This window comes from Miniopterus schreibersii, assembly GCF_964146895.1.
Source record: "Miniopterus schreibersii genome assembly, chromosome: 20".
Taxonomy (NCBI): Eukaryota; Metazoa; Chordata; class Mammalia; order Chiroptera; family Miniopteridae; genus Miniopterus; species Miniopterus schreibersii.
Genome location: NC_138122.1, coordinates 15,940,703 through 15,963,222, shown reverse-complemented (window position 1 = coordinate 15,963,222; position 22,520 = coordinate 15,940,703). Strand labels below are relative to the sequence as shown.

Here is a 22,520-nt window from a genome sequence, read left to right as displayed (position 1 = left end):
GAGCTGAGAGTCAACCCCAGCTAACAAGATAGCAAGGAAACAGGGACCTTATCCTACAACCACAAGAAACTGAATTCAGCCAGGAACAAGAAGGAGCTTGCAGCAGATTCCCCCATCAAGCCTCCAGAGGTAATGCAGCCCAGCCAGTATGATCTCAGCCTTGTGAGACCTAAAGCAGACGACCCAGTCATGCCATATCTGGACTTCTGACTTACAGACTGTGAGCTAATAAAGAGGTGCTGTTTTACCAAAACAAGCAAACAAACGAAAAAACACAAGAATACTCACATCAGGATTACATGAGTTAAAACTGATAAAGTATTTAATAAAGGATAAATTGGTTAAACTTTATACTCCTTGGAATAGTGCGTGGCCTCAGCACAATTAAATACTTTTTTTTTTATAAAGAAAGCAGTTGAGTGGAACTTTAATTTTTTTTTTTTTTAAATATGCCTTTATTGATTTGAGAGAGAGGAAGGGAGAGGGAGAGACATAAACATCAATGATGAGAGTCACTGATTGGCTGCCTTCTGCATGTCCCCCACCAGGGTTCAGGCCTGCAGCCTGGGCATATGCCCTGACTGGGAATCGAACCGTGATCTCTTTAATTTTTATTTATTTATTTTAGAGAGAGGGAGAAAGATTTGTTATTCCACTTATTTCTGCATTCATTGTTCGACTCTTGTATGTGCCCTGAATAGGGGGGTTGAACCTGCATCCTTGGTGTATTGGACGATGTTCTAACCAACTGAGCTACCTGGCCGGGGCCTTTTTTTTTTTAATCCTCACCCAAGGATATTTTTTCCATTGCTTTTTAGAGATAGTGAAAGTGAGGGAGGTAGGGGGGAGGAGAGAGAGGAACATCGATGTGAGAGAGACACATGGCGTGACTGCCTCCCACACACGCCCCGACCAGGGCTGGGGATCGAACCTTCGGACCCTTCAGTGCACAGGCAGGTGCTCTACCCACTGAGAACACCGGCCAGGGGTTAAATACATTAAAAAACAAACCAAAAGACCCTCATTATGTTCCTGTGCTCACTCAAGGTAAGCCACCTGCCCAAGGTCAAAGAGCCAATGTGATCAGTGGTTCCAGGCCTGCAGGAAACTGCTACCCTCAAGTCTCATCTGTGTGCGTTACTGCTGCTCACTGACCCAGGAACTGCATCCCACATCACCCTTGTTCTTCTGTGGTCCTGCTCTGTGAAGACATCTGTATTAGTCCAGTTAAAACACACGGGCTAGGCCTTTAGAGTCCAAATGTTTAAAAGGATAATAAAGATGTATCTCCCAAGAAAGATTCATGAAAGACTTGATGGTGCCAATAAGTTAGTTAAAAGCCCAGCATTTCTCAGAACAGAAGAGCCACAAGGCACCATGCCATGCTCCCCCTGCCTTGAGTCTGGACAGGGTGCAGGTAGCCAAGAGACAAGTCTTATGACACTGATTTCACAAGGGTCCAAAAGGTTTATTAGACAGCCTGTGGCAAAACACAAAATGATTAATGACGGTAACAAGCATATGCTCTCAGCCAAGCGCTAATGAGCACTATGCCACTATCCTGCATAACATCCCTGGGTTCCCATTTTCTAATGGGCTGCCAGAAGAAATGAATCCCCTCAATCAAGACTCAAACACAAAGAAATTCCAGAGACCACTGGGGAGGAAACTGTAGGACAATTTAAATTTCCAAACTAAGAGGGAAACAAATGTACAAGGCAGGGTGTCTTGGGTCTATGGCAGAGGTGAGGGACAACAGCAAAACAGCAGTGGCTGGGACCTGACAGGTTTCTCTCTTCTACTTCTTCCTCCCGCCTCTCTCCTTGAGGGCCAAGTGGATGATGGCACCATTGGCCATGTTGTAGTAAGCCAGTGAGTTGGAATCCTTGATGAAGATGCCCTGGAAAACAGAGAGTGTGCCTTAGCACGGGGCAATCTGGCCTTGAGCACACTGTGCAGCCTCACTCCCAATGTGTTTAACATTCTGAACTTAGTGAACACAGGGGCCTGAAAGAAGGCTAGGAGCAAGGGGATACAGGCACAGGGCAGGACTGAAGATCTCTGGTTCCTCCCAGAATGCTTTGCTTTTCCTTCCTTCCTACCAAGCCATGCTCTTCCCTTTTGTCAACTCTCCAAGAAGTCGGCCCTGACCAACCCCATGGAATTTTAAATCCAAGACCTTTAGAGATCAACTAGTCAAACAGCCTCATCTGCAGAGCAGGAAACTGAGGCCCAGAGTGGGGATATGTCAAAGTCCAAAGTGGGAGAACATAGCAGCCCCAAGAGGCCTGGTGGGCACCAGGCCTAGCTGGACTTTCACCTCCGTGTCCATGTACAAAGCCAGACTACTCAAAACCACACTGACTGGGATGGCTCCACCACTGGAAGCACTCCCCAGTAGAGGACTCCCGAGACTTGTCCTCAGATGTCCACCCTAGTCAATGAGGCAGAAAGTTTTTTGGACCCCACACAAGGCTATATTGGGATCCCACTAGAGCCTCACCTTGTCAAGCTAACCTGCCCCAGCACTCCCTCCCAGCCAGCATCATTACCTCTAAGATGGACTCATATGGCCACACCCAGGTGTCTACCCACTACTTTGGTTCCACGGATTTAGCTTCTGGGACAGCAGAGGCGTTGGAATCCAAGGGTTAGTACTAGACACCCAACTCACCTCATACTGCAGCTTCTGTTTCCCTGCAGGCATGCCGGTGGCTTCATGAATTTTCACCTTGATAACAGAGACCTGTGGGACCAAGGAGAGGACATTTACCCCCTTGCTAAGGTCAGCTGAAAGAAGCTGCTCCCTGCCCCCTTGGTTCCCCTGCAACAACTCATACCTGGTCTGTGAGTGGGAGGGTGAAGACCAACACCTGTCCATTCAGCTTCCATTCCGTCTTATCCTGCATGTTGGGCACTTGGACCTTGATGGACACTGGACCCTGCAAAACAGGAGGTGGCCATTATGCCTGGGATCCCTGAGCCAGTAAGGAACTATGCTCTCCTAGTGTCTTCCTGGTATCTAGACAATGTCACCCCTCCATCTGGGCTCCTGGATTCTGGCCCCTGATGCTACTTGTGACACTGAACAAGATTTGGTTTCTCTTCTTTAAAACAATCTCCACCCTGCCTCCTGGTGAGTCTGAAGCTGAAGAAGTGACATGAAAATGCTCTGCAAACCCTAAGAACTACCACAGGGGTAAAGAATATGAACTGTGAAATCAGAACACTTGGGTTGCCAACTCAGCTTCCCTGCTAACTAGGTCTCTTTGAACCTCAACACCATGTCTAATAAGGCAATTGATCACAACCACTACATGGTACTGCTGTGAGCACTAACTGGACATGTGCCCACATAATATGTAGCTTTACCCTGGCACTTGAGTAGTCAAGAGACAGGAAACACTATCAGAAAAAAGCAAACAAAAAAAGACTTGGTCAAATGCATTGGGGAGTGGGGCTGAGACTGTTCCTGCCTCCTCACTGGAGCCTAACAACTTTCCTAGATTGGAAGTGCCAAGATTCCCACCTCCCCTTATTTCTAGCACCCCAACAGGGTCCCCAAAACAAGCAGACCTCCTAAGGCTGAAACTGGAGAAGGCCACAAAGTAATTAAGAACTGCACCCAGGAAGTTTTCAACTGGTGTACTGCAAGGATTTTTAGAACATGCAATACCTGACTATTTAGTCAGGGGCACTAACCTCTTTTCCCATAGACTGTCAAACAAAAAAATAACGCCAACACAACAATAGCCATTGGGTGTGAATGAATCAAAATCACGCCCTTTTTTTGTCAGATTGGGAAAAAATGTATATGTATTTTTTGGAGTGCCACAGAATCTTAGTAATTAGTTTGTGTGTGCCATGAGATGAAAAAGGTTGAAAATCACTGCCCCCTAGATCGAGGGTCCCTTTTTACACACAGGCCCTGCTGTCTGTGCAACTGGGTCCCCCTGCTGGCAATGGTTCACACTGGGGGACAGCCAATGCTGTTTGCTTCTCCAACTGCTGGCCCCACATTTAGTGTGTGCTCAGAAGCCTTCATAGGCCTCACTGGCTGACATAGGCCCTGGAAGCCAAAACAATGGGAGCAGAATAGGGTAGGCCAGGGAGTGTGTGATTGGGGCAGGACTGGGCTACCCAGCTAGACACTCTCGGCCACAGGCAGCATTCTGGGATCACATACCTTGTTTCTGCGAAGGAACTCCTCCTCGGGCATGAGACTATCCTCCGTCTTCAGTTTCTTGGAGGCAGGTTCATCTTCCATAGGAGGGGGAGGGTGGACAGGGGGCATTGGGGCTGGAGCTGGGACAGGTGCCACAGGTGGAGCGGGCACAAAGGCTAGAAGGACAAGAATAAACAGCTGTGTGAGTGGGGGAAGGGGCCCAGGACTTAAGGCTGGTGAGAAGTTAGAGGGGAGACTGCAAAGGTTTCCTGTTTCTCCCAGTCAGAGGTGTGAAGGGCTACTCCTTGCTGAGTCTGGCAGCCAGCCGGTTCCCTGGCAAGGGGACCTGGGAAGCTGCCCAGATTGGGCAGCAGGGGACTGGAAAAGATGCAGGATTGATGGATGGAGTGGGCCTGCCAAAAGTAATCACTGTCAGGCCTTTGTGCCTGCCTAGGGCCTCACTCCTCTGGGTGCACAGACCCCAGCTCTGCCACATCAGACCATCTCCCCCAAGAGTCATGGCTCCCTGGCTCCCAGCTCAAAGAACTCTCACATGGGGAAGCCATGGCTCTCTTCTGGGTGAGACCCCCAGCTGAACAGCTAGCACCACCATCAGCCACTGCTCTGCTCACAGTGCTTGGCCTGTAGTCCTGACCAAATGGCCTAGAAAGCAACATGAGAGACACTGACCTGTTGGCACAATCATGGGGGGTGGGCGGGGTGCCATGATTGGAGGGGCTGAAGGAGGCATTGGCACCACATTGATCCTGGGTGCGTGGATGATAGGCGGCATGGGAGCGATCACTGAGCCCGGGGGCAGTCGGACCACTGAAGCCATCGGGGGCCGGGGCATGACGGGTACTGCGGACACAACTGTGGTACGGACAGGAGGTGGCATCTGTGGGGGAGAAGCGACCCAAAGTCACAGAAAGCCAAGGCTGGAGTCACAGCTAGCAACTGGTCACCTATAGACTTTAAGGATGGGGCTGGACACCTCCAACTCAGCTCCCTGGGGCTGAGAGATTGCAGCCTCACCCCACGCTCTACCAGGAACTTCGCCAAGAGAGGCCCAGGGGCGACACTCTTTCCACTTGGGACTCAACCAGCTACTCATGGCAGACACTGAGAGAGCCACTGAAGAGACTGACCTTGACTTAGCCTCCTGGAGATGAGCCAGCAGTCCTCAAAGACCCATTAAGCCCTGCAGCCCTTCTCTGCCCCAAGCCTGCTTTATACATCTGCCACTTGCCTCCCTCCCTGTTCTAATCCTCCACCACACAAAGAAGGTCAGGCTAGAGGTTCTCACTTCCAATTAAAGGATTCTCTCTATTTAACCCACTCAGGACCTGCCCTTCTCAGCCAATAGTATTCAACCCCAAGAACCACGCTCTAAAAGATCAGGGACAAGGTGGTTGTTGGCTTACTGCTGGTGGCCGGGGCACTGAGGTGATGGGTGGAGCTGAGCTGGGTATATTAGTGGCTGAAGACGGAGGTGGTGGCTGCTGGGGGATTTCGTTGGGCTTGCTGGGGCCAATCTTCTCTTTGGTATCATCTTCTGGCACCAGGCCCTTAGCCTTGTGGATGGCCTCGATCTGCTCCTGGAGGGTGATATTGGCCTGGGCAGCCTGTTGGGTTCGAGCCATGCTGCCTGAGTGGCCATCCCAGGTCACCTGCAAGGGAAAGCAACACCACAGCTTGTCAGGGCTCCTAGAACTGAGCCCAATGTGGGAGTCTGAGGGCAGGGAAGGTTCTAGGATATATTCAAACTGCACCTTTTCCTCTGGCTTCTGGATCTCCTCTTCGCCAATCTTTTTACCAATGGCTGTTTCCTCTACACCGAAGATGTCGGTACGCCGCTCGGCCAACTGTTTCAAGCTGCTCTCGATATCCAGACCTGGATACAGTCAGAGTGGAGAAGGGACAGAAAGGGAACCTAAACCAGGTGCCCTTCTGACAAGGCAGCAGCTCTCCTGGTGCAGGGTGGAGGCTGGTCCCATGGGACAAGGCTGACTCCGAGCCCCAACCCAGCATGCCTATCCTCTGAGCCTGAGGAAGGCTGCCCAATCAGCACTAAAGCAGCCTGTAAACCAGAGTTGTCCAATTCCTTGACTTATGAAAGGCAATTGAGAGGACGGGGTCCCATGAGCAGCAAGTAGCAGAGTCAGGACTAAAAGCCTGGTCTCTTCCCTCTGGGACAGTTTCCTCCCTGTTGCTGCTTCTCACACAGCAGTCACAGGAGCACTGTGTTGTGTCTCACTTCCAGGCGCTCAGTGTACTTCAGTCATCAGAGCCCTCATTCTAAGAGCCCGAAGAATGAGCACCCGTCCCAGCTACAGTCAGATCTGGCTCTGAATGTCAATGGGCACATGCCATCCTATTCAGGTGTCTGGCTTTGGAGGAGTTCTACAGATAGTCACTCTGGAAAATGGGGAGTTCTTCTGTAGTATCACAGGCTGAATCAAACCTTGAAAGCTTTTGTTGAGCTCAATTGTTGCTTTCTATGTTTGCTTAAATCAAGTTAAACATAGTTTAGAGATTCCCATGGGTCAAAGTGAGTCAGGGCTGAGTCAGAAAAGGGTGTGGACTGGGTGGGGGAACCCCCAACTCACCTGGCGCATACACCTCATCATCGCTCTGCTTCTCACGGATGGAGCGATCTCGCTGCTCCAGCCAGCGGGGGTCGAGAAGCCCAATGCGCATATGTTCCTGCATTTTGCTGGCAGGGATCTTCTCCCCGGTGATGGGGGACACAAGATATTCATCTGGAGCAGGGGCTGGAGGTAGGGGCTTGGAAGCTAAAAGGAAACAGATGCTTGAGTGAGAACACTGGGTGGCAGCCTGGGTTAAGAGGGTGTTGTTTCATTCATGCATCACTCACTCAAGGTACATCCATTCATTGCCACACTGTACCTGGCACTGTGCAAGTTGTCAGGGCACCAGGGATGACTACTCCCTATTACCCACTATGAGGTCTGGGACAGAGGGGCTATCAATACCTTTAAAAAGCCACCTCAAGCCATCCTAGAAATGGACAGGACTGAGGAACATATGAGGGCAGGAAAGCAGGCCCTACCTTTGGGGTCGTAGTCTTTCCGGACAATGACCTGGTCTGGAGTCGGGGGCAGAGGAGGTGGCATGGGTGTCTCTGGGGGTGGGGGCACTTTCTGTCCTTCTTCTTCATCATCTGAACCCTGAAAAGCAAAGCAGTGGCAGGATTCAAAGAGGGGTGGAGAAGCCACCTCCCTGCAGCTGAACCCTGGTGGCTCTCAGGGTGGCAAATTGCCTAAGCCCCTGTCAGCCAGTGTCCATGTGCTAAGCCTTCCCGGGCAGCCGAGGCCAGCCAGCAGCCAGCCAAGCTGCTTCCTCACAGCATGAATGGGAATGCTAGGGGCCATGGTGCTAACATTCCGCCCAGGCATTTCCAGCAGCTGGCACCAGGCAGTCCCAGGAGGCCAAGGGCACTTAACATGCCAGGGAGGGGGTGCAGGGAGCAAGTCGGCGCTTGATGGTTGCTGCTCACAGAGTAATGCTGGGAGGGAGGGAAAAAGTCAATTCCCACAGACACAGGGGCCTTTTCTTCTCAGGCTGTACACAAATTCTTTCCAATGGAAGGAGAACAGCTTGGCTCTGGAGCCTCTATGCCTGCTTGGAGGGTCTGGTTCAAAGAGGGTAGAGGTGACCGAAAGGAAGAAAAGGCTATACTTAGAAAAGCTCTGGGAAATGCTGATTTGGGCTTAAGCTCAACCGCATCAAAGCTTGAGGTGTAGAGCGTTCCCTAACTGAAAGCTGACATAGGGGTAGAGAGGAATAGGGCCTCTGGGCAAAGGGGGAAGGTCACGGAACAGGGCTGGCACAGCCTTTAGATCCTTGCTTGTGAATGAATCTTTTTGTTGCCCAAGCTGGAAAGAGGCTCTGGGCTGCCTGGGTTTGGGCAGCTGCTCAGTCAGGATGCCTTATTCGGGACCCACATCTCCCTTCGAGGTTCAGAAGGGAGTTGGACTTCATCCCGCAGGCCATCCCAGGGTTTACCTCGTCCATGTCTTGCACTTGGGTGTCCTGGTCCAGCTGGGAAGGCGGCTCCTCTGCCTTCTCCTGCTTCTCGTCCTCTTCATCAGACTCAACCTCCATCTCCACCTCCTCGCTCTCCCCAAACTTCTCATAGCGCTCCTGAATGAGGATTCGAGCCCCCAGCTCCTCCGGGGTGGTAGGTGGAGGGAAGTTTCCTAGTCGAGAGAGAGCTCGAGTCAAAGGGAGGCTTCCCCGGATGCTCCTTATCAAAGGCCCACCTGTCTACTCCCTCACACTGTGAGCCCCCCAGGAGCTGGGGCTGATTTCTCTATCTCCAGAGCCCACCCAGAGTCGGACACAAGAAGAATTTGTTGAATTAAGATTAATTGGGACAATGTGGTAGAAATTAAGTACTCTGTGAGCAAAGATGAAACAGACACTGCTAAAGCCCTCTGAGGAACACTGTTCTCTGGGAACACCTGTACGAGCTCTACCAAGACGCCTCTGAGCTCCTGGCTTCCCATCTGGAGTCACAGACCTAACTCCTGAAACTTACCTTGTTCATTGGGTTGGAAGTCCACCGTCTCCACCACCACAAAATCATGCCAGTCAATCTGTGCATAGGCCACCCGCTCCTTCTCCTTCTCCTCTTCTTCCTTCTTCCTCTCACGCTCCTGGAACTTGGCCCACTCCACTCGGTAACACACCTGAAGAGTTTGGAAATAGCAAGGTGCTGAGCTGAATCAGGGCTTCTGATTAGGATGTCACCTCCAAGGTCTTTAACAAAGCCAGCATCTACTTCAGAACAGGAAGGAGGCTGCTCCGCCTACAAAGGGGGAACTCCATGGAGTGAACTATGGTATATGTAACCTAGTTTCAGCCAGGCCCAGAATTTGGACAGGATAAAAATTCTAAATGCCACAGAAACCTTCTGCCTAGGCCCCAAGGCCAGCAATTTGTTATAACCTCAGCATTTTCTAGCAAGGAGCTATGCTCAGAGAGTAGCTAGCTACCTCCCAAGAAGTCTGTGTGACAACCAGTAGAGGCAGTCTGAGGGCCTGAGAAACAAGACTTCATGGGGCCATCCAAAACAGCAAGCACCAATATGCCTTCTGTCTTCAACTCTGAAAACCTGGGACTACAAAAGTCATTGTCACCAGAGAACCTGTTCCAAAGTCAGCTTCCAGTGAGGGTAGAAAAGAGGGAGACCTAGTGAAGCTGAGAGCAGAGCAGAAAGTTGGAGAACACAGAATCTAGGTTTCTTTGACTTTTGTAGCCATAGGCCTTTCTTCCCACCACTCCTGTGCCTAGAACCTAACAAGGTACTGCCACAGAGATTATTTACAATTGTGAAACAGAACCCACACATTGTAACTTCCACATTAGTAACTAGTTATAATAAAATGAGTTTACCTGGTCCAAAACTTCTCGGGGGTTCTCAGCCTCTTTCTTGAGCTTTGTAAATAAGCCTTTGGGCGGAATCAAGATCTGAAACACAGAAGAGTTATTAAAGCAACTGTCAGTGCAGCACAACACAGGACAAAGAGGCAGCCTTCCTGAGCCTATGGAAAGGCACAGGAGGGAGAGCGTGGGATTCTGGATCCCAATCCCAGCTCCACTTGGCTGTGTAACTTTGGGCAAGTTATTTAACTTCTGCAACTTGGTTTCCTTCTACAAAATGGTGACACCACCACTTAAATTGGCATTATCAACTTAAAAGGTTGCTGTAAGAATCGGCAGGAAAGTATGCAAAACTATGGGCAGGTCACTGCACATGGTCAGTGTGTGACGGCTGTTTTCAGGGTACGGATCTGCTCCTATCCTTTTGCACATGCTACCAGGCCTCCCCTGACTATCCCACTTAAGATTGCAGCCCACTGGCCCCACTTACTACATTTCCATCCCTTTTCTTTTTCTCCATAATAATCACCATCTGACAATACACTACAATTGCACTTGCTTGTCACCCCCTCAATAGACCAGAAAATCCACAAAGACGAATTTCTTTTTTCACGATTATATCTCCAGCACCTGGAACTGTGTCTGACATAATTTGCTGAAATTGCAAATGATGGCTTTTTTCAAAATAGCTGGTCATTCCAACTGCCCTAACATTATCTAGTACCACTGGCAAAGTGGCTCAGTTTTACTCCATCCTCTCTGTACCTCTACCTCGGGAATCAATCTGCTCCTAGAGGTCCCATGGTTAGACAGACACCAGTGCCCTCAAATGAGAGTACTAAATGTCAACACCCAAGTTCTGAGGGAAAAGGAACAGGAAAGTAACAGAACAAAAAGAAATCTGGGAACCTTTAACCCCAGAAGCAGTCCACTAGGAGAAATTAACCCAGGACTCACTCAAAGTAACCCTCTGGTCTTGGACCTTCAGTGACTATTATTTTAGCAACTAGCTTCTGGATTTGATCATTTTCTAAAAACACACATTTTTATAATTCTTTCTCCTTATATACTTAGAGTGATTTCAGTTACAGAAGAATCATTAGGATTCTTTTCATATCAGATCTTTAACATATTATTTCTAGATATCCTGACCATGACACTAAAAGGAAGACAATCTCCACCACATGAGTAGCAAGAAAAACATAGCACAGGGCAATCTGTATCAGCATACTTTGCAATAAGTTAACAATATGATCATTTTAAAAAACAGTATTCACAGATTCTTTGATTGCAACAATGTAGTATGATAATTACGATCTTGGGGCGTGGAGTAAAAATGCCAGCTCTGTGACCTAGTAGCTGTGTGATCCTGGCCAAGACAACGTCTCCATGCCTCACTTTCCTCTTCTGTAAAATGAGTATAACAATGATGGCTATCTTATAGGTTATTAGGGATTAAATGAGAAGATGCCGCAAATGTAAGTATCAAATACTGGCTCTACTTATGTCAAATTGTTTCCCAATGCCTACTGAAATTATATTTTTAATTCAAGTACTTTGTAGGGTAAAAAACAACAGGTTTCACAGCCAAATGTTGGATTAAATCTCACTGTAGCTACTTATTAGCTGAGAGACCATGAGTAAGTGACTTCACCTCTTTGAGCCTATTCCTGCTTTTGAAAAAAGAAAACACCTCATGGATTTTTGTGAGGATTAAATTAGGAAATAGGAGACAATTATTAAGGGCTTACTACTTTCTCAGGCCCTATGCTAGGCACCTGAAAACTTAAGTGTACTTAAAAGCAGCTAGCACCACTTGGCCTTGTCACATAGCAGGGACTCACCTAATGGCAGTTATCAATTACACATTTCATTTTTCTTTAGAAACAGCAGTCAGTGTTGCATTTAAAAGGGAACACTGAAGAAATCAAGATTTCACACTGAAATAAAATGTTAACATCTACCCAGGGGCCCCGCAGAGGAACACTGTCTTTGTAGACAGTGAGTGGAAAAATGCTTATGGTAAATGCCTTCCTTCCCTGGGCCCAGCACCCCAGCCTGCACCCTGACCAGACACCTTGGTATACTGTTCCACCAGCTTCGTGAAGTAGTTGAAGAGGCTGTGCTGTGGGCGGAGGAAGTCAAATTGGTAGTTGCGCTGCTCTTTCTGCATCAGCTGGGTCAGAAACTGGCGCCCATTCCTGGCCACAAACTGAGCTGTCAGCTTCACCACATCCAGATCAAAGGCTGAGATGGAGGGGGGATCTGCGATGAACTCAAACTCAGGAGGGGGCTCTTTGGGCACGATGGTCTCCTGGATCACCTGGGCTTGGACCTAAGATGCAGACGATAATGTGAGGCAAGAGGCACAGGGGTGGACTAGCTCCAGAGTGGGGCTCTATGCTTCTGTTAATGATGTGTACACCACTGGCACATGGTGTAAGAGAATCCTAACACACAAGAGCAGCAATTTCTTGGCCAACTGTGGCCTCAACAACCTGAAAGGCTTCCAGTGAGATCCATGCCCCTCTTTATCTCTGCTGCTGCCCTGAAATCAAAGGCCAAAACTGGGTAGGAGATCTGACAGGAACACGGCTTATAAATCCCAACCAAGGGCAAGAGAGGATGCAGTAGATCCTCTTTGTGTACACAGGACCCCACTGGATGAAGAATTTCCAAATCTGTTATGCCATCTGGTCTCCATACAAACCAAGAGGTAAAGAAAATAGGTACCCTGAGTCCTTTTTATAGATAAGGAAACTGAAGTAGCCTGAGGCCCTAAGAGTAGTAAATTGCAATGCAAGGTCTCAGAACCTACGTCAACCTTTCCTTCCCACTGTAAAACAAGGAGTGGCCTTTGCTACCATGGTTAAGGAGTAGAGCAGTCTAGGCCTACAAAGGAAGCAAAATGTGCCAGCACTTCCTGTCCTCACTGACAACCTAATTATCCCTAGTTCTGGGCCTAATGCTGAGGGGGTATCACGGCAGGCCAGATGGGGGGCTTGCAAAAGTAAGACAGAATGATGGCACAAGAAAGGGCCCATGAGCCTTGGACAAGGAAAAGAGAAGGGGCTGAGAGCTTGGACTTTAAGTCCTGACTCTGTGGCCTTGGGTAAATCACACTTCCCTGAGCCTCAGCTCTCTCAACTGTAAAATGATCACTTTACTGGCCTCCTCATGCAGCCCCTGTGAGGTGCCAATGAGACAAGCCCCCTAAACCCCTGAGCACAGAGCTTGACAAGCAGTGCTAAAGAAATGCCAACTGTCAGCAGTACTTTGCTATCTGAGCCTTAGCTTCTGCCTCTGTAAGAGGTAAGAACCTCACATCTCTCCCTGGGTGGCTGTGCGGTTTGGATAGCAGAGCTCATTATCCTCCCTTCCTCCCTCCTGCTTCTCAGGCCTGGGGAAGTGAGGAGAGGGACTGGCTCCAACCTTCTGTGGCAGCTGCTGCTGGGTGGCTTGCTGCTGCTGCTGCATGACCTTGGGGATGGCGGCTGAGGGTTCCTGAGCCTTCCCCTCCTTGAACTCGCTGACCTTGTGGCGGTAGTAAGCATGGTAAGGGTCATTGGGGTTGAGAAAGTTGAACTTGGGGTTGTTGATCTCATTCTGTCGAATCCTAGCTTCAAATTCAGGTCCATTTCTAGAAGGAGGGAAAAAGAATTAACATTACAACCCTTGCAACTGCTGAGACCCAGAACACTGCCCATTCAAGCCACCTTCTTGCCCCACCCATCACTCAAACTAGTCCACCTCTCAGCACAGCAGAGGTCTTCCTTGAGACTCCTGCCATCGGTGGCCAGTGCCATCTGCCTCCTCTGGCCTGACCCAGGCCTCCTCCACCACAGGGTCTCCCAGACTTCATCATTCTTGCAGCTCCTCTGCCAGTCTCACCATTTTCAAAAACCATGTGGACCACTGCTTTAAAAATGTACTTACAAAGGAAAGCATATATTACTACTTCAAATAAAAATGAGTATGGCTTTACTAATTATAGGCAAACTTAAAATTAAATACAATGAAAACAAAGTAATAGTATTGTTAAAGTTTAGCTCCAAGTTTGCTATGCTTGAGGCCAGTTTTCTTAGTTAAAAAAGGGGATTACAGAGTGCTGGAGAGATGTTAAAGATATACTAGCACCAAACTGAGACTTTGTCCTTTGGGTATGAGAAGGATTAAGAAAGACATGAAAATGTAGACAATTAGATTTATGCCCTGTCCAAGTATTTCCTAAAATCACCTCATTTACTACTGGGTGAGGTCCAGACAGAAAACACTCTCCAAGGACATGAACCTGTGCTGCTGTGTAAGGCACATTCAGATAACAGGGAAGCAGTGAGATCAGCAGGAAGGTCTCTGATCTCTCTATCTAGGACAGTTTCCCAAATATACCCCATGTACCCAGTTTGCATGCCTTGAAAACCTCAGCATGAAAAAAAGTCTTTCTCACAATGCTTAGGGAACCCAATGGTGATATTTCAAGGTGTCACACATATATGGTGGGGCAAAAGCAGGTTTACAATGGTTCATATGGAAGATAATACAATAATTAATAAATAATACAAAAATAAGTTCTGTTTTGCACACTCACAACTGTAAACCTGCTTTTGCCCCACCCTGTAAATAACACCTGTGTCAGTCAAAAAGTACACTAACCTTAAAGACACAAGATATGGACACGTTCAAGTTTTGGGTTCACTACTGACTCACCAAGTTACCAAACTTCTCTTCGACTCGATTTCCCATGTGTGGGAACGTGGCTAACACTACCTTCTCTATCTTGAACTATTAAGATCAGATTTGTCAAGGAGATGGCAAAATCCTCTTGAAGTATACAGTGTCCTGCAAATACAACGGCTGTCACTCCTATAAAAGTTACAAGAGCTGTTCCATAAACATTAGAGATGATCTGGGTATTAGGAGATGACTGTGGGACTTCTTCCATCATTCCTCCAGCCAGAGCCCAGCACTCAGAGATGCTTTGAACAAACCAAGGGACAGCTCCAGGGGCTGGTGGGCAGCCAGGTTGCTCCACTCTTCCAACTTTCAAACCCTGGCCCTGTGAGTTGAAGATGGGGGATAGACAGGGAGCAGGCAATGCTGTGCTCCAGATTAGTCACTAAAATAATCTGTGCCATGGTGGTGAACACCCTGGCTAGCTCCTCCACAAGTTCTGATCACACTCTTTAGCGTGAATAACACCAGGAGGTCTCAACTTGACAGTGAATTAGTCCAACAAGAACCTCATGCTTGAAGAAGTATTTGTCCCACTCCGTAAATAATGCAAAGTAAACACAAGGAGGAGAGTGAATGTGCACTTCAATATTGCTAAAACTAGGCCACCACACCCAGCAAATACCAGGCAGACAAAGGGCTGCTAGGAAGAGGGACTTTGGTTGTCTCCTCTATCACTGCCTCTGAAGCCATAACCTCACCACATCTGGAAACAATCTGAAAGATTAAAACAATGAAAAGGCAGCATGTTTATTCCCTCCTCTTCTGTTGCTTTAATGTTAATTTTATAATTGTATTCTCTCACAAAATAAATAGATTTCAACAGAAAAAGGCACGATTCTGACTCAACCCAGGTAGTGGGACTTTTAAGGGTAATTTCCACTTCAGTTCCTTGATAGGAAAATGCAAAGAAGGGAAGACCTAACCTAAAGAGAAAAGAAACTTTTGGAAAACCATATCGGTTCGTGATTTTTACTGTATGCTTTATCAGTCAATACGTGTGAACCCAGCAGAAATGGAGCAGAGGGTCCTGCATATTTGCTTTACTCCAGACTGAGATGCTGGTCTGTCCCTTTATTGCAACATAAACAAAAGCAAGTTCAGAGATTTTAGAAGTACCTACAAGGCAATCATCGTAGCCAAAAATAGCTCTAGAAATGTGGATGTATATATTTATTTTTAAGGGAACTTAGATAGACTCTTATTTCTGTGGCAGAAGAGGTTGGCACAAAATTATTGGAAAGCTACTTGGCAAAATGTTTAAGAAATCTTTAAAAATCCTCCTTTAGCCAGTAATGTACCACACAATTTCCTTCTAAAGAAACAATCTAAAAGGGAAAGGAAATGCTCAGACTTCCCCACGGCTTCATTTGCCAAATGGAAATGTTGGAAACAACTTTGAAGGAAAAGATAGAGGAGACGGCCAAGTCAAGGAAGGCTCGTTGCTTCAGCATGGTGCAGCCTCTCTAGAGCAGACCACGCAGCACTAGACCATGAAGCAACATGGGAAAAAGCTTATAAAACAGCACAAAAGGGGAAAGCAGGATGTGAAAGTGTCTCTGCTAGTATTACAAGGATCTAAAAAAGGGTGCAGAAGCCCAGAAGGAAACAGGAAAAACAGCTGGCAGCAACTATTCTGGTAGTGAGATTGTATAGATTCTTCCTCCAACACCCTTTCCTTATTTGTTTTTGAAATACCAGGGGTAAAGAGGAAGCATGAGTGTTGCTATGAGACAGTAAACATTTATTATAAATGCACCACCTGCTGTCCTAAATCTGACAGGGCCTGATAATGTTCAATCAAGTACAGAACAGTTTTAACCCATTATCCAGGTTAATCAAAGCCCTAGAAACTTGAGGAGACAAATATGCATGGCACCTGACACAGTGAAAGACATTAACCAGAGTAACCACTTTCTGTTTCATTTTATTAGGAGGATGGGAAAGGAATACATCTATTAAAATGATATACTGTGATGGGGATGCTGCCTCAGGGGTCAAGGTATGGCCCCCCCAGAGAGCAAATGCCCTGACTGATGACAGCAATCTGTTCAAGACCGGCTACTGCTTCCATGCAAGTTGTCCAGGTCATCAAGAGAGGCCAGAAATCCAGATTTATTGTGCAATCTCATTTTTAAAAAGTGGCAACTAATTTGAGTTTAAAAAAAATTACAAAGACAAACAAAAGATCTGTAGGCTGGATGTGCCCTGCTGGTTGCTAAAGGAGTATTTTAAATACCCTAAACTAGGGGACATGTTGACCTCTGGAGTCAAGTGGCCATCAAGATTCCATCTGAGGGCACGCGCATGCGCGCGTGTGTGATGGGGGAGGGACAAGAGGAACTTGGACTGACTTCCATGCCATCTGAGAAGACAAGTAACACCTGCATGACGTACCTGAACTGTGTTCAGTCCCATTCTCACTCCTGCCTCACAACCGCCCGGAGGTGGCACCTTACTCCCTTTTGCAGATGGGTCATCTGAGGCTCTGACAAATGTCGCGCTTGTACAATGAGAATGATCAACTCCCTTTTTTGTCTTCCTCAGGCCAGCAGCTCAAACAGAGATACTCATTCTATCTGTGACAAAGCAGCTTTCCAGGCATTTCCTCAGGCCTGTTTTGGAAGGACAGGTTCCTGGTGACTCTGGGGCTGGTGTGACTCTGCCACTGCCATGCTGTGTTAGATGCCAGTCCTGACCACTGCCTACCTCACCACCATGCTGTGGTTTTAATGAGCCAATGGGCCTACTAACAATGCCTCTTTGTAGGGATCAAACCTGTGGCCTCATCATCCCTAACAAGTGAAGTAATTGCTCAGGTGACTTGTACTTTCAAAGGTGCGTTAACTATTGATGTTACTAGAGTCCCACCCTAACAATACCTCTCTAAAACCCAGTGTTAACCTGTGCAGATTCAGGAGCTCTTGGTGCTAAAATCCACCTAGTAGAAGTAGCTATGTTACCTGGCAACAAAGCTGGCAGTCTTGTCAACAATATTCCTGACCTCTGGAGGAGGGTAAATAATCCCCACCACTGGCTTGGAAGGGGTAGAATCCTCCTTTGAAGATGCTTCTTCTTCTGTGGGCTGTGGAAAAAGAAAATAAAGTCTTGAAGTTCCTGGTCTGGGGCTGGACACCCAACCCCCCAGTTAAACTCTTCCAGGAAATTACTGAGAGCCATCAGACTCTCTCCTGCAGACTTCCTTCCTGTTAGAACCCTCTGCTCCAGAAGAGTGGTTCTCTTAACTTCACTGCGCTTGCAAGGGGCTCTACTGGGGGAATCAGTAAAAAAAAAAGCAGCAGCTTTTCTGGCTCTACCAGCTAGACCGTGTCAGTGACACCAGGGATCTGCATTTTTATTAAGTGCCCAGGTGATTCAGATGCAGAGGGTCTCTGACCACATTCTGAGAAGTCATGTTCCAGAATCCAGAAGGCCCTCACACCAAGGGATGTGCCTGGCATGGGATATTTAGTGATTGCTGAATAAAAAAAGGGAACTCCCTGAGGGCAGCTCCTTCTGCCTTAAATGCCTTTTCCTTCTGTATCCATTCCATAGCCTTAACCACCACTCAATGCTCAAATATTTTGTGAAACTGCACTGGAATACTCAACATTAATTGTCTGTAAGTTCTAATATTCTTTCCTCACCAGTCTTTCTTTAGTAAACAAAGGGTCAAGTCTCTATTCTCAGAAAAATAAAGTTTCTCCCTTGCCCTCGTCTTCCTTTCTGCCACTGCCTTCTCCCCCACCCCCTTCCTCTGCTAGCCAAACATCCTGAGTAGTCTTGGGCTTGCTGCTCCCACTTCCTCACCTCCCATTGGGTCCCCATCCATTTCAAGTGCTCTTGCCAAACTCAAAAACAACTGCTCACAGCCAAGTACAGCGGTTATCTGGCTGTGTGATCATGACCACTCCTTCACAAAACTCTGCTCAACTTCCAGGCCCTATTCTCACCTGTCTTTCCTTCTTGCTCACCATTCCACCCAAGTTTCCGTCCAGGTTTCTCTTTCACCTCCTGCCCTATGTTAGGCGCCCCCCAAATTCGGTTCTTGGTTCGCTTCATAGTATTCACACTGTCCTCAGGCACTCACAGCCACATCCTCCATTCCCTCCACCACCTCTAGCCTAAACAATCCCATCCAAATTGATGTCCCAGATCACTTTGTATGCCAGCGCTTTAGATCAGCTGGTTCCCATGCACTTTTGTCACCTCTAACCTCTTTCCTCATCAATGGCCAAATAGGCACCTAGTCAACCAGTCCAGAAACCTGGGCCTCCTCCTCCTTCCTCAGCCTCCAAATTCAGTGACAAGAACAGAGTGGGTGCCACACACTTTTCCAAGCACTTTGTATATTAACCTTTATCACCCTTATGAGAGCCTTGTGAAGTAAGTGATTTAATTAGCCCTATTTTACGGATGACAAAATTGAGGAATAGAGAGCTTAACTGGCCGAAATGGCAGCAGAACTGGATTTCTAACACATCACTCTGGCAGGAGATCCAGTACTATAAGCCATTTTGTGACATGAGCTTGTCATAAAACCCTCTGCCACGCCCCCCAAATCTAGCCAGGCCCTCAGCATCTTTTTTTAATTTTTAAGATATTTTATTTTTTTTGAGGGGAAGGGAGAGGGAGAGAAACACATCAATGTGAGAGTGAAACATCGACTGGCTGCCTCTTGCACATCCACTACCAGGGCTCTAGCTGAAAACCCAGGCATGTGCCAACTGGGAATCGAACGCGCAACCTTTCCGTGCACGGGACAATGCCCAACTGAGCCGCACTGGCCAGGGCAAGCCCTCAGCATCTTTTGAATAAAGTGACTAATCCTCCATCCTTGTAGCAATTCTCCACATCGTTGCCTACCTACCTGAATTTCTGAAACACAAATATGTCATCATCCTGCTTAAAATCCTTCCTTTTCCCTCCGTTGTCTACTAGGTAAAGTTCAAATCCTTGGAATCGCATCTCCTGCCACCACTTTCCCAACACTATGCTTCAACCCCACTTATTTACCCTTGACCAGAGGCACCATCTGATTCCTATCCTGGTACTTTTCCACTTTCTATTTGGTATTACCGTGTTTATTTTCCCCCAGTGACTGGGAAAACACCGGGGCACTGAGCCACTTAAATATTTGTGGAAAGGGCATGAACCTCTTCTGTCATGTTCCCTGTTGTATTCTGAACCAAAGCAGTGGTCAGCATACAATATATGCTCAATGTTTGCGGAATGAATAAAGAATGCTCTTTCCTTTCCCAAAACCCACCTGGGAACTCCTGTTCATCCTTCTAAAAGCAATTTACCTCTAACTCCTGTGGGCTTCACCTACCTTAATCCGCCCACCAACAATGTTGATTAGATTGCCGTACCTGATGCTTCTATTACAGGGGAAATCATACCATACGGCAATTATTTACGTGCATCTTTTCCCCTCAGCTGATTGACATCTTTTTTTAAGGACTGGCAGGAACTGCATGATGTACAGTGATGGGGAGATACACATTTGTTGAATATTGACGTGTACCTGTCTCCTTACTAGTTTATAAGCTAGCTCTCTCGAAGGCAGCAGTTGTGCCTCATTCACCCCAGTAACATGGGATCCTGGCTCCGTGTCTGGCTCAGACTAAGCACCGAGTAGATGCAGAAGAATTAACACTGAAAGCTGTAACCCCGCAGGCTGGGAAATTAGGGATTAATGGGCAAAGGCTGGGGGACGGAAGGCCCAATGCGACAGTAGATGGCCTAGATCAGTGTTTCCCAAACTTTAAAGAATCACCTTGGGATCTTGTTAAAAATGCAGATTTCTATTAGAGGAGCGGGGGTGGAGACTGTATTTCTTTTCCTTTTTTTTTTAACATTTTATTTTTTAAATTTTATTTTTTAATTACAGTTTGGATTCGATATTATTTTGTACTAGTTTCTGGTGTATAGCATTGCGGCTTGAAAATCATATATTTTACAAAGTGTTCCCCCCATATTTCCACCTGGCACCATACATAGTTACTACAATATGTTTCCTATGCTGTACTTTACAGAGATTCCGCATTTCTCATAAACTACCAGATGCTGATGCTGCTGGTCCGCAGGCCACACTTTGAGAAACACGGTTCCAGAGAGCTGTGTACGCTGCCGGAAGACAGCGCGCTGCCTCCTGGGATTTGCAGTCCCGCCAAGCCCTCCAAAGCGGCCGCTACTTCCAGCAAAAGTGAGGCGCGCCTAGGCCTAGGCTCGGGCTGCCGGTGGAGGTGAGGGGAGCACATTACCTGTTTGGGCTCGGTGGCCATGGGAGGCGGCGGAGGCACCGCCTGCACGGGTCCCGCCGGCATGACTGCGACGCTCAGGGCTGCCAGTCCGCCTCGGTGTAGGTGAGCGGTGCTGTGTCAAAGCGGTTTTCCCGCAGCGGCGATACAACAAGTTCGCAAGATGGCGGCAGCCGACAGAGTCGTCACCGAGGAGGCGAGGCTGACGCACTTCCGGACGCGCCCCTTTTCCCCAGACGTACTTCCGCTCCAGCCGAGAGGAGTGGCGGGCGCCAGACGCCGTTGCCATGGCAGCGGTCGAGGCACCGAGTTAGGGTTTGCTGGGGTTCCCTGGAGCTGCAGGCGGGACGGGGGCAATTCCATGAGCGAACCAGACACAGGGGCTGAGGCTGCGACACCAAAGACTGGTAAGAAGTTGTACATCACCCGCCGCACGCCCCCCACGGCCCTGGCCCCCCTCTCCTTTACTCCACAGGCCAGTTCCTCGCTCCCTCCAACCCCGCCTCCCAAGGCCCCAGCTCCCTCCCATTGGCCACTCACTTTGGAGAGCCCGCTGCCCTCGGGCCCGCCTCCTGAAAGCCCCAGCACCCTATTCCCTAAACCGCCTCTTACGCGTCTGGCCCACCTCCTGCAGTCCTCCCTTTCGGAGTCCCAGGCTCTAATCCCGCTGCACCCGTTTCCCGTGGGCCTGCCTTTTCTAGGCTCCACCGCCTGCCTTCCGTAGTCCCACCTTCGAGCCCCAAGGACCATCTCCAGTTGGGGCTGCTGCTTCCGCCGCTCACCGTCTTGCTTCCCCGAGGAATCCCTCCCTTTTCGTTTCCACTCCTGAGGTCCTCTCCCTGCCCTCTCTCCAATCGTCCCCAACTTCTGAATGCGGGGCAGCTCTGAGCTCTTGCCTGGCCTTGGGATTCCTCATCTGTGAAATGGGGACGTGATAGGGAGGGATGCCTTCCCACGTCTCCTCCCGGGCTCGCTCTCTCTCACACGTAAACTAGTTTATGTCATTGTTGTCATTCATGTAGAATAATAACGATAGCCAGGATTTATTGAACATTACCATGCGCCAGACCCTGTGTCAAACACCACAGGCATTACATCACTTATTTCTTATAGCAACTTATTTACAGATGAGGCCAGTGAAGTTCAGAGTTGGTGGAGTGGGAACCCCAGCCCAGGCCATTCTTACTCCCCTACTAGTGCAGTTACTTATTCCTTGGCCTTCACTCAGTTTCTTCAGTGTCCCCAGGGGTCCAGGCAATTAGCAATCCTGAGTCAGAGACTAACAACTGCCATATACATGGTTTTAGAGTTTCAAAAGTGTATTTTTACGGTGGTGACCTTGAATCTCAGTGGGCACACTGGTCCGGAGATAGGCGTAATCTCTACCTGAGTCCTAGGACTCCGAGATGGAAGGGGCTTGAATGTTGAATGGGAGTGGAGGAAAGAGCTCCGTCTCTTCTCCTCTTCTCCGTGAGTCAGAAGTCCACCTTGGGCCTGAGGGATCTGACCCTCCTGCCTCAGGGCAGTGTTGACTCAATTAGTCCCATCACCTAGGAGATCTCAGAAAGGAAAGCAGGGCTGGCTTCTTCAGGCTGAGGGCTCCACTCAAGACCCAGAAAATAGAAAGCCTGTGTCAGATGCTCCTTTACTTGACACATACCTAAGTGGTTTTCAAACCGTGTTGATATCTGCAAATCTCCAATGTTCAGAGAATGGACACAGGCAAACTGAGCTATTTTTCATTGTTATGTTTTCCTCTCGCATGTTCTTGCTTCTTTGACATTTCTGCTGCTTATCAGAACCAGAATCTAACAAGAGTTGGAATCTCAGATGGCCCCAGATGGCAGCTATAGTTATTTGAGGGTGAACAGGTCAGTGTTTCTTGACCTTCACAAGCAAGCTCCTGAGTTCCAGGGCCTCTTCCCAGGTGGTGTTTCTTGCTTGCTTTACTT

General features: G+C 48.2%; 2 protein-coding genes across 4 annotated transcripts in view; one reads left to right on the top strand and one right to left on the bottom strand.

Annotated features, from left to right (window-relative positions):
- Positions 1-1,662: 1,662 nt before the first annotated feature.
- SF3A1 (splicing factor 3a subunit 1) lies at positions 1,663-20,763 on the bottom strand. The gene is made up of 16 exons (XM_081123091.1): positions 20,572-20,763; positions 17,269-17,390; positions 13,007-13,214; positions 11,652-11,909; positions 9,587-9,661; positions 8,730-8,880; positions 8,195-8,388; positions 7,239-7,356; positions 6,775-6,960; positions 5,938-6,059; positions 5,590-5,835; positions 4,856-5,063; positions 4,187-4,341; positions 2,841-2,942; positions 2,675-2,746; positions 1,663-1,900 (listed from the first exon to the last, which is right to left on the bottom strand). Exons 1-16 carry the CDS (start codon positions 20,632-20,634, stop codon positions 1,799-1,801), a joined length of 2,382 nt encoding a protein of 793 aa, XP_080979217.1. The 5' UTR covers positions 20,635-20,763; the 3' UTR covers positions 1,663-1,798.
- CCDC157 (coiled-coil domain containing 157) overlaps positions 20,732-22,520 on the top strand; it is a gene marked incomplete at its 5' end in the record, with an annotated part of 15,555 nt that continues 13,766 nt past the window's right edge. For 2 of the 3 annotated variants that reach the window (XM_081123089.1, XM_081123088.1), the window contains one exon: positions 20,732-20,975. In XM_081123089.1, the coding sequence (XP_080979215.1) occupies positions 20,732-20,975 (244 nt within the window). The remainder of the gene's footprint in view (positions 20,976-22,520) is intronic. The other variant, XM_081123090.1, reaches the window with a different exon arrangement.